The sequence below is a fragment of the Anticarsia gemmatalis genome, chromosome W, assembly GCF_050436995.1.
Source record: "Anticarsia gemmatalis isolate Benzon Research Colony breed Stoneville strain chromosome W, ilAntGemm2 primary, whole genome shotgun sequence".
Classification (NCBI taxonomy): domain Eukaryota; kingdom Metazoa; phylum Arthropoda; class Insecta; order Lepidoptera; family Erebidae; genus Anticarsia; species Anticarsia gemmatalis.
The window spans coordinates 8,715,109-8,724,609 of NC_134775.1; the positions used below are offsets into that span (position 1 = coordinate 8,715,109).

General features: G+C 37.1%; 1 protein-coding gene across 1 annotated transcript; it reads left to right on the forward strand.

Moving 5' to 3' along the window:
• The first annotated feature begins 3,778 nt into the window (after nucleotides 1-3,778).
• LOC142985916 (uncharacterized) lies at nucleotides 3,779-4,591 on the forward strand. Its single transcript, XM_076134157.1, has one exon. The coding sequence runs from the start codon at nucleotides 3,779-3,781 to the stop codon at nucleotides 4,589-4,591; it is 813 nt and encodes a 270-aa protein (XP_075990272.1).
• The last annotated feature ends 4,910 nt before the right edge of the window (nucleotides 4,592-9,501 follow it).

Here is a 9,501-nt window from a genome sequence, read left to right on the forward strand (position 1 = left end):
CACCTAAACTCACACACGCTGCATCTACTTGGTACCCACCCGTAGATGCAGTTAAAAACCAGCTTTAAGCTGAGAAAAAATACACGTTTCAAGAATAATAATAATATAATATAATATGACATATTGTTTTAGAGTTAGGTTCTATAGTTGCTTGTTTTTAATTTCGGAAAGATTTATTTTATCTATACTAATACTAATATTATAATACTAATACTATCTATACTAATATTATAAAGCTGAAGAGTTTGTTTGTTTGAACGCGCTAATCTCAGGAACTACGGGTCCGATTTGAAAAATTCTTTCAGTGTTAGATAGCCCATTTATCGAGGAAGGTTATATATCATAACGCTACGACCAATAGGAGCAGAGTACCAGTAAAAAATGTTACAAAAACGCTGAAAAAATTTACCCATTCTCTCTTATTTGACGCAAGCGAAGTTGCGCAGGTCAGCTAGTCTATACTTATTACTTATATTACTTATTTCCTTATATAATATAATATATAATTATAATTTATAATAATAATAATAATAATTAATATATATAATATATCTATACTTAATATTATAAAGCTGAAGAGTTTGTTTGTTTGTTTGAACGCGCTAATCTCAGGAACTACTGGTCCGATTTGAAAAATTCTTTCAGTGTTAGATAGCCTATTTATCGAGGAAGGTTATAGGCTATATAACATCACGCTACGGTCATTAGGGGCGGAGCAGCAACGAAAAATGTTACAAAAACGGGGAAAATTTTGACCCATTCTCTTAGGTGACGCAAGCGAAGTTGCGCGGGTCAGCTAGTGTTATTATAACAAGACACACGTCCGTGTAGTTGCTCACAGACTTGACAATTTAACACCAGCTTCCCATAAGCCGTCAAGGTGTGGAGCATGAGCCGGCTGAAATTTAAATTTAATACCTTCATTTGAAGCAAAATCGATAATAGAAGAAGAATTGGTGGCTGAAAATCGCTAAGTTCTTTGGCTGTACCTACAAACATACATTATACATTAGATCCCCTGCCTTTCCTATCTGCTATTAAAAATGGACCAGCGAAGTTAACACCAACACTAATAAATGGATAGTGAATAGTAACTCGTTCTGTCGGTAACGCGCCCATGATAGGGACCGCGGTCCTGGCAGCGACCGGCATGCGACACACTGGTGAGCCACTGTGCCAGCTAGACTACGACCACCGACAGCCCATACAAACTCTCTAACCGAAGCCAGCAAGAGCTGAGGAGAAGACGTAAATGCTCCAGTTGAAATAATAACTTAGTGAGTCTGTGTTTCGAGTGTAAAAGCATTGGATAGCGCTTATCGAAAGAATAAGAGAATAAAGAATTAGAGATAGAATTATTTTTGAAAAAACATGACACACACGTATTTTGTGTCACCGAACATTGGTTGTTGTCGCACCAATTGATATTTAATAATCAATATTATTCTATGACAAGTGCATTCAGTAGGAAGAAGGCAATACATGGAGGGTCAATGATCTTAGTTAGCAACGACATAAAATGCAAAGAACGTAAAGATATAGTTAGCTTGTCAGTAGAACGCACTGCCGAAGTATCTTGTGTAGAACTCGAGCAGCACGTTATAGTATGCATATACCGTCCACCAATGAGTGACTTCAGTTTGTTTGAAACTATAGTGGAAGATATATTAAAGCGTTTGAGTGTTAGTAACAAGTATGTGTGATGTCTGTGGTGATTTTAATGTTAACATATTGGAGCAGTCCATCACTACCACCAGACTGATTACTCTTTTCAAATCATTTAATCTTAAACATCTTTTTAATAATCCAACTAGAATTACCGAACATTCGGCCACATGCTTGGATAATATGTTTAGCAACTGCGTTTGTCTAGACAGGGTCATAGTTAACGATTTAACGTCAGACCACTGTGGGCTGAACGCCGTCTTCTCTAGGAAGAACGTTATCAAATCTAACACGATAACTTTTAGACCTATTACACACAACCGCTTGACATTGTTTAATCAAGAGGTAGCCGCCAAGATTTCCAACATTGATATTACTCAGAATGACCCAGATGATCTCTATAAATCTTTGTTTAGCGTTATTGAATCTCAGTTTAATACGATTTTTAAAGAAAAAACGATCGCTAAGGAAAATATAAAACTGAAATTTTGCGATTGGGCGACTGTAGGAATTTACAAAAGTAGAGCTAGGATGTATGAGCTGTATGCCATGAAACAATACAATTTCAATCCAGGTTTTCTTGAATATGTTAGGAATTATTCAAAAATCTTTAAAAAATCTTGTGCCGAAAAATTTGTGTTGTGAAAAATTCCAACAACACAATAAAAACAACTTGGAATATTATCAATAATGAAACAGGACGATCAACACCACCCGATCATGACTTCGAGTTAAATGTTAACAATCGGGTTATTACAGATAGCCTAGGCGTAGCTCAAACATTTAATAATTATTTTTCTGACATACCAGTCACTACGACTAGTTCCTTAAATTCCCCTACCGCTGAAGCAGAATCATTACTTAGGAGCAATCTGAGTCAGTGCAATGTCTCATTTTATTTTAAGTATATAAACCCCTCTGACGTAATCAGAGTATTCAAGTCGCTTAATTCCAAAAATACTGCGGACTTGTGGGGTATTTTTGTAAAGTTACTTGAGAGTATTATCGCTGAAATAGCACCTCATTTAGCTGCAACTTTTAATCGATGTGTAGATGTAGGTGTGTTTTCTAATTTAATGAAGCACAGTAAGATAATTCCTCTGTTTAAAAACGGATGTAAAACTGAGCCCAGTAACTTTAGGCCAATATCCATCTTGCCTGCTATTAGCAAAATATTTGAGAGGGCTATATTAGAGCAACTAGAAAGCCATTTCAGTTTGTACAATTTACTCCACAGCAACCAGTTTGGCTTTACAAAGGGTCGATCTACCATCGATGCAGGGGTCACACTTATTAGACATATTTTCGATGCTTGGGAGATGTCGCAGGATGCTATTGGGGTATTTTGCTATCTCTCCAAAGCGTTCAATTGTGTTGACCACAATACTCTTTTATATAAACTTAAGTACTATGGAATTGGGGATGTGGCACTTGACTTACTTGACCATCATCTTTGACACCTTGGTATTATAGACAAGTCTGTTTTGAAACGTGCTCCGTATTATTTTGTAAAAAACCCGAGAAAAAGTGCACAGTTTGAGTTAAAATCTTGCAGTGTCTATCTCCTACAAATAAATTATCAGTTTGTATAACTAATTATCTGAAACAACTCATAAAACAATCAAAATAATAGTTTAAATTACAATAGTGAAACAGTGACAAAAATCATAAATCCACCAGAGGGCGGTGCAGCGCCGAGTCAGTGCAAGCGATATTCACGGTTATGCAGTTATGTTAACCGCGAAATTGGTGTGAAGTGCATGCGTAACACGTGCAGCAGCGACGCGCGGGCGACTCTACCTAAGATTAATAAAACAGACGTTGTGACTTTTATGCCTAATAGTGAATGACCTCAGTGAGACACTTTTAATTGATTGAACTGTAATTTTATACAACTGGTTATTTTATCAACATGAAATGTGCTAAATGTAAAAAGTTTATTAAAGACCAAAACCATGTTGAATGTAATTCAACCACCTGCGAAAAAATATTTTGCACATCATGTGTCAATGTTTCTCCCCTAACGGCTGACCGTCGCAGGCTATGGAAATGTACCGATTGCACCATTGCGCCTAAAAAACAGGGAGACAATAGTGTGACACCAGCACAAGCTATGTGTGAAAATGTCACTACTCGTAAAAAGGTGGAGCCCTCGTCATCAGAAATTGCTCAACTAACGGACCAGTTACGTTTGATGACCACAGAATTCGCCTCAGTCAAACTGAAACTAGAAGACGTAACTCAAAGTCTATCGTATACCAACGAGAGGATGGACGAAATGATGGTGAAACTGGTTGCAGCTGAAGAGCGTCTTAAATACTTAGAAAAGCGTGATGGTGAAGTCGACACTTTACAGGCAACTGTAGCCCAACTTCAAAATGAGCTGAATACTCAAGCACAGGCCAACCTGAAGAACGAGATTGAAATCGTCGGTATTCCGGAGAGCGCAGCTGAGAACCTTCATCACGTTGTGCTCGTAGCTGCTAAAAAGATAGGGGTTGAAATAAATGACTCCGATATAGATTGGGTTACTCGTTCGGGGCCACGCCGTCCACCTGTAAACACTGCCTTACCTGAAGACGAACGGAAATTGCCTCGCCCAGTTGTTGTCAGACTTTTACGTCGTTCTAAGCGCGACCAATTCCTGAAAGCGGCTAAATCTCGGAAAAATATTAGTAGTGCTGATCTGGAAGTCTCGGGAACTCCGCGAAAAATCTTCTTTAACGAAAGACTGACCAAAGCCAACCGACTGTTATTTCGTGACTCTCGGCTCAGGGCTAAGCACCACGGATACTCCTTCTGCTGGTGTCAACAGGGTACCATCTATATTCGGCAACGGGAAGGTAAAGGAGCTATACCAATACACTCGCTCAAGGATTTGGACCGAATACTCCCGCCTTCTTCTTCAACAACCAATAGCCAGTAAGTTCTTAACCAAAATTTTTGTTACCATTTACAATATCCTATATTTGTTATCTGCAAATTTATTTTGTCTTTATTTTTATAGTTTAAATAATTTACTCTTAATTATGTTATTGATTTGTTTTTTATGTGTCTTGGTCGAATTGAATTCCATTGTTAATTTTTGTTTTATGACTGAAACTAATTTCCAGCCACGAATTTTAAGATTTTTATGCCATGTATGTATAAATGTTATATATGTCTATGATATTTTCAAGACTCTAGAACTGGATGCTTCAAAAGTATTTCGTACATGTTATCTTCAATACTTTGTTACCTATAAATGCCATCGTGAATTAGGATCGACATCTTTAAAAAGAACGCCTCTGGATAAATGTTGTAACCAAAAATGATGTTTACGGATTATATTGAATCAGAACTAGATTCCATTTCGATTAATTGTGAAGTGTCACGTGACGTTGGTAATTGTAGGCAAATATTTACATCATTATATAATTTCAAACTATTTTCATTAAACATTAGGAGCATTCAGAAAAATTTTAACTCACTATTAGTAGCCCTTGAATGTTTAGAAATATCCTTTGATATTCTTATTCTAACAGAATGTTGGCTAAGCGATTCTGTACTGATTCCTCAAATACCTGGATATAATTGCTATAGTACAATCAGGAAGACCAATAAAAATGGTGGCGTGGTCGTATACGTCAAAAACACCTGGAATGCGACTATCTCTGAACCTGTCATCGAAGAAGCTGATTGTTTGGTCATACATATTCCCTCAGTTGCTCATATTGTGGGTATTTACCGCTCACCTTCGTTTAGAAGTTTAAATAGATTTTTATCATCTCTCGAAACACACGTTAATAATGTGAACGGTTTACCATGTATTATTGCGGGTGATTTGAATATAAATATAATAGATGGAATAGGTAATTCAGATAGTTTAGAATACCAATGTTTTATGGCAGAAAATGGTTTTTTACCAGTCATCACAAAACCAACTAGGGAAACATCATGTCTGGACCATATTTTTGTTAGGGATATACATAACAGCAACTCGATAATTGGATGTATATGTCAAACTGTTATCACAGACCATTTCCCAGTTATGTTTGGCTTCTCACTTCAGAAGACTAATCCGGCCCGTTCAAATCGTTACATTACTAAAAGAGACGTTGATGCAATTAATAAAGACCTATCGGAAATAGAGTGGTCCGTAGTCACAGATACAGGCGATGTTAACACAGCCACTACCATTTTTACAAATATTTTGACTGACATAGTAAAAAAGCACTCGCGTGAGGTAAAGATAACCAGGACTAATCTAAACCTAAAACCCTGGATCACTCCAGGACTCATGCGATGTATGCGTCACCGCGATCGCCTGCACCTACAGTTAAGACAAGACCCTGATAATAAAATTCTCAAAGTTACCTACTGCCGCTACAGAAACTATTTTGCAAATATTCTAAGAAAAGTTAAAAACGAATATGAGAACAAAGAACTTAAGGCAAACAGAAACAATCCAAAAAAGCTTTGGCAATCAATTAAGAACATATGCAACCTAACTAAAAGCAACAGTGAACCGGCACCCTTACTGACACAACAAGACTGCTCGAACACAAAACAATCTCTTAACAACATTAATAAACACTTTTCTACGGTTGGTCAAAGGTTAGCTAACAAAATTTTATCTAAAATTAACAAGAGTGAATATGATTTAGCACGTGCTGTTGACAGTATAAGAACCCCAGCTGACTCGTTATTCCTTCTTCCAACAGATTATGAAGAAGTCAATGAAATGATATTGAACTTGCAGTCAGATAAAGCACCAGGTGTTGACGGTCTCGGTAACTCATTAGTAAAATGTATAAAAAATAACATAATTGTCCCCCTCACACACCTGTTCAACCTAAGCATAACTACTGGAACATTCCCAAGTGACTGGAAAGTGGCACAGGTATCACCAATACATAAAAATGGTCCAAAGACAATTATTGATAACTATAGGCCGATTTCCCTGTTGGTGACCTTTTCGAAGCTACTGGAAAGGTTTATTAATAAGCGTTTAGTTAATTTTTTAGAGAGTCATAACGTTTTATCATCAAAACAATTTGGTTTCCGTAAAGGAATTAGTACAGAAGATGCTGTCACCCACTTCACCAGCACTCTTTCTTCCTACCTGGATGATAAGAAGTGTTGTATTGGTGTATTTTTAGATCTTGCGAAAGCATTTGACACTGTTTCCGTACCTATCCTTATTAGAAAGTTGGAGTTGGCAGGAGTCAGAGGAGTAGCATTGCAATGGTTTAATAGCTATCTTACGGAACGGAGACAGTGTGTAAAGATTGGCCAGAGCACAAGTGACCCTGAACCTTGACTGCCTCCGTGGCGCAGTGGTTTAGGTCACCACGCCGATCCCACTGCATCGGGAGGTCGTGGGTTCGATTCCCACACGGAGCAATTATTTGTGCGATCCACAAATAATTGTTTCGGGTCTGGTTGTGCTTTGTGTCCGTTGTTTGTATGTTTGTAAAAGTCCCCGCGACACAAGAGCAATTCTTAGTGCGGGAGTTGTCTTTTTTTAAATTTTTAAATTAAATTAAAACCTATTCTTTTTGGTGTTCCGCAGGGAAGTATTCTAGGACCTACATTGTTCTTGCTCTACATTAACGAACTTCTGGAAAGCCAAATACCAGATGCTGACATTATGTGCTATGCTGATGATACCGCTATTATGTTTCATGGTGGAAATTGGTCCGAAGTGTGCACTTCGGCTGAGCGTGGCCTGCTACAGGTCTCTCAGTGGCTACAGCGTAACCTCCTTACAATAAATACTAATAAAACCGTGTATTTATGCTTCCACAAAACCGCAGCTTCAGCACCTAATATGGAAATTATTCTCAAAATGCATAACGAACACTGTCAAATGTCATCTTGTCACTGTGAATCCTTAACACACACTAAAACATATAAATACCTTGGGGTACATATTGATGAGAATCTTACCTTTAGCAAGCATATTGACGTTCTGTCCGCTCGAATAAGGAGGGTCGTAAGTGTGATGAGAAGCCTACGGTATGCGTCTAGCATCGATACTCTTAGACTAGTTTACTATGCACTTTGTCAATCTCTGATAGTGTACTGTATACTTTGCTGGGGAAGTGCTCCTAAAACATATATTATAAGAGCCGAGAGAGCACAACGGTCAGTTTTAAAGGTAATGATGCAAAAACCTTATAGATATCCGACATTCACACTCCACAACGAAGCAAAAGTTCTAACTGTGCGACAACTCTTTATATCAAGGATTGCCATCTCAGTACACAGGTCCGTAATTTCATCCAATAATTATGACAGCTTAATTCAACGCAGAGTCTTTCGTCTAGATGTACCATTTGTTAATACAAGGTTCGCGCAACGATTTGGCAACTTTGTAAGAGCATATATTTATAACCAAGTTGTAAAATTTTGTGATATCAAAGATAAGTCAGTGAGAGAAGCAAAAAATATTGTGTATAAATGGCTGACTTCATTAAACTATACTGACACAGAAAATATCCTTAAGATTATAGGCTAATAATGTTTACTACTATGTACTTACCATGTATTGTATAATGTAATTTGTAATTTCATCCGAGGCTTAAGTATAATTGATAAGATAAGATATCTATAACTACTAAACACTAATAAGAATAAGACCAACATTTTTAGTAATTTTTGTTTAACCAAAATATGATGATAATTGATAATACTTAATCATAATTAATAATAATAAGCACTTATATTATATGTTTGTACTAAGTTTAGTACCTAAGCAAACGCCTGAATACCAAGGATCTCAATAAAGTAAATAAATATTTGTATGTATATTATGGTTTCCTCGATATAGGTCCTCCTAGTGAGGAAACCATTAGATAATAAGTCTTAAGATGTAACTAGTTTTATATAAAATTATTTCACCAAGTGATGTTTATGATTCAATAGTTTATTTAATTATTTGAAACATTGTGATTTATTTTATATACAATAAATATTTCTTTCTTTCATTTCTTCTTTCTTTACTTGCATCCTACTTGTCTGAGAGAGTGCATTATACAGACATAAATGGGTCAAGATCCACTGGATCTGCGGTTAGTCTCGGGGTACCACAGGGCTCTATCCTTGGTCCGTTCCTTTTTCTGGTTTATATTAATGATTTGCCACATCAGGTACAGGATCTGTGTGGTATCGTACTATTTGCTGATGATACGTCGCTTATATTTAAAGTAGATCGTAAGAAAACTGATTTTGACGATGTAAATGGTGCTCTTACACAGGTTCTCAATTGGTTTACAGCCAACAATTTGTTGTTAAATTCAAAGAAAACTAAATGCATTAGATTTACCATGCCCAACGCTAGGAATCTAGGTACGAACGTAGTTCTAAATGGTGAAGTATTAGACATGGTCAATTCCGCAACCTTCCTAGGTGTAGATTTAGATAATAAGCTTCAATGGGGCACCCAAATAACAAAGCTCGCGGGCAGGCTCAGCTCCGCAGCCTATGCAATAAGAAAAGTAAGACAGTTTGCTGGTGTAGATGCGGCAAGACTGGTTTACTTTGGGTATTTTCACAGCGTTTTGTCCTACGGTATTCTACTTTGGGGCAAGGCGGCTGATATAGACACAATTTTCGTAATTCAAAAAAGAGCAATTCGCGCTATTTACGACTAAGGAGCGCGGGACTCTCTGCGGGAGGTATTTGGGAAAATAGGTATACTGACGGTGGTATGGTATGGTACAGCCCTATAATATACCTAACATTGTTCGTATATAATCTACGTGTATTAATACGTTGTTTGGAGTAATAAACGGGGTTTTGCTAGAGATGGTCGTGTTTTACTTTACTCCGATATAACAACCTCACATGGCG

Bases quoted from the DNA above. Each gene is read 5' to 3' on its own strand.
- LOC142985916 (XM_076134157.1), top strand. From the start codon at position 3,779: ATGTGTGAAAATGTCACTACTCGTAAAAAGGTGGAGCCCTCGTCATCA.